The 1127-nt window shown below is 51.6% G+C and overlaps 1 protein-coding gene across 1 annotated transcript; it reads left to right on the top strand.

Moving 5' to 3' along the window:
- Positions 1 to 229: 229 nt before the first annotated feature.
- Positions 230 to 1013, top strand: Pmar_PMAR017829 (hypothetical protein; the record flags this gene model as incomplete). Its single annotated transcript, XM_002777914.1, has 1 exon — positions 230 to 1013. A coding segment is annotated over one exon (784 nt), but the record flags the coding sequence as incomplete, so codon positions are not given.
- Between the last annotated feature and the right edge of the window lie 114 nt (positions 1014 to 1127).

The raw sequence follows: 1127 nt of genomic DNA, 5'->3' as shown, positions 1-1127 counted from the left end.
TCGAGTCGCAGCTGTTCAAGGACGTATTGCTCAGCTAGTATAGCTAGTCTCGTACTTCGGTCTATCATCCCAATGCAAATGGTCATGTGAGAGGTTAACAGCACCATCTCAATTATGAGGACTCATGTGACGAGGGTGGATACCTGGCAGGATCACTTACGGTCAGTGTTGTGGGCCTACAACACTACACCTCATAGTGTGACTGGGTATGCCCCGTTTTTCATAATGTATGGGCGGGAGCCGCCCTACGTTATTTTTCCCAGCTTTGGAACCATATGTTGATTACGTGTTTGATCCACAAGGTTATCAGCGCCATTTGTCTCGTATTCGGGCTTGTATCGAGGACAACGTCGACGAGTGGGTTACTGCTCATGGTGCTGGGTTCCAAGCGCTGAAAGAGAGGGAGAAGATTGCTGCTGCACGTCGACATTTTGTGGGACAACGTGTAAGGCTGAGGATACACCATCCTAACAATTTGCCAGGTCGGAAGTTATTACCGAAATGGCAGTTGAATTGGTATATTGCTAAGTTCGTCCCGGGAACACACTTGAAGACGGTGGTCCTTCGACACTACCCCTCCAAGGAAGAGAAGGTTATCTCTACTGACTATATAGTTCCCGATCCGGTACAGCCTGCCGATGTCCCGGTAGAGCTTGGCATTGTTAGGTTGGATCCTCCTGTAGAAGAGGGGCCGCGTATAGAGCAGTTTCCATTTCGTGATGAGTTGGTTCGCTCGGCTGCTTCTAGACGGTCTGCTAGATCTTCGGTTGTCCCGGACGTCGAAGCTCCTGCTAATCTTCGGTTGGTCGACATTCCCTATGTGTATGATGGTGATGATCTTGACCCTCTAGCAGAAAGACGAGATGATCTGCTTCCGAGACTGGAGGCGCCATCGTCTGGTTCTGCACAGGTCAGTGTGCCGAGACTGGAAACCCCTATTCCAGTTCCTGTACAATTAGGGTCTGCCGTTCTCCGGTCTCCGGCCACGAGTGGGCCGGTCCCCCAGGATACTGGTAGGTCTGGTCCTACTGTGGTACCTGCTGGTTCGGAGCCCTCTGGTGGTTCTCCCTCGTTGGGACTGGATTCTGCTTCGCAGGAATGTGGTGCCTCTAGAAGGTCACTGCCTT

Source organism: Perkinsus marinus (genome assembly GCF_000006405.1).
Source record: "Perkinsus marinus ATCC 50983 genomic scaffold scf_1104296950654, whole genome shotgun sequence".
NCBI lineage: Eukaryota > Perkinsozoa > Perkinsida > Perkinsidae > Perkinsus > Perkinsus marinus.
This window is presented reverse-complemented; position numbering and strand designations above follow the sequence as displayed.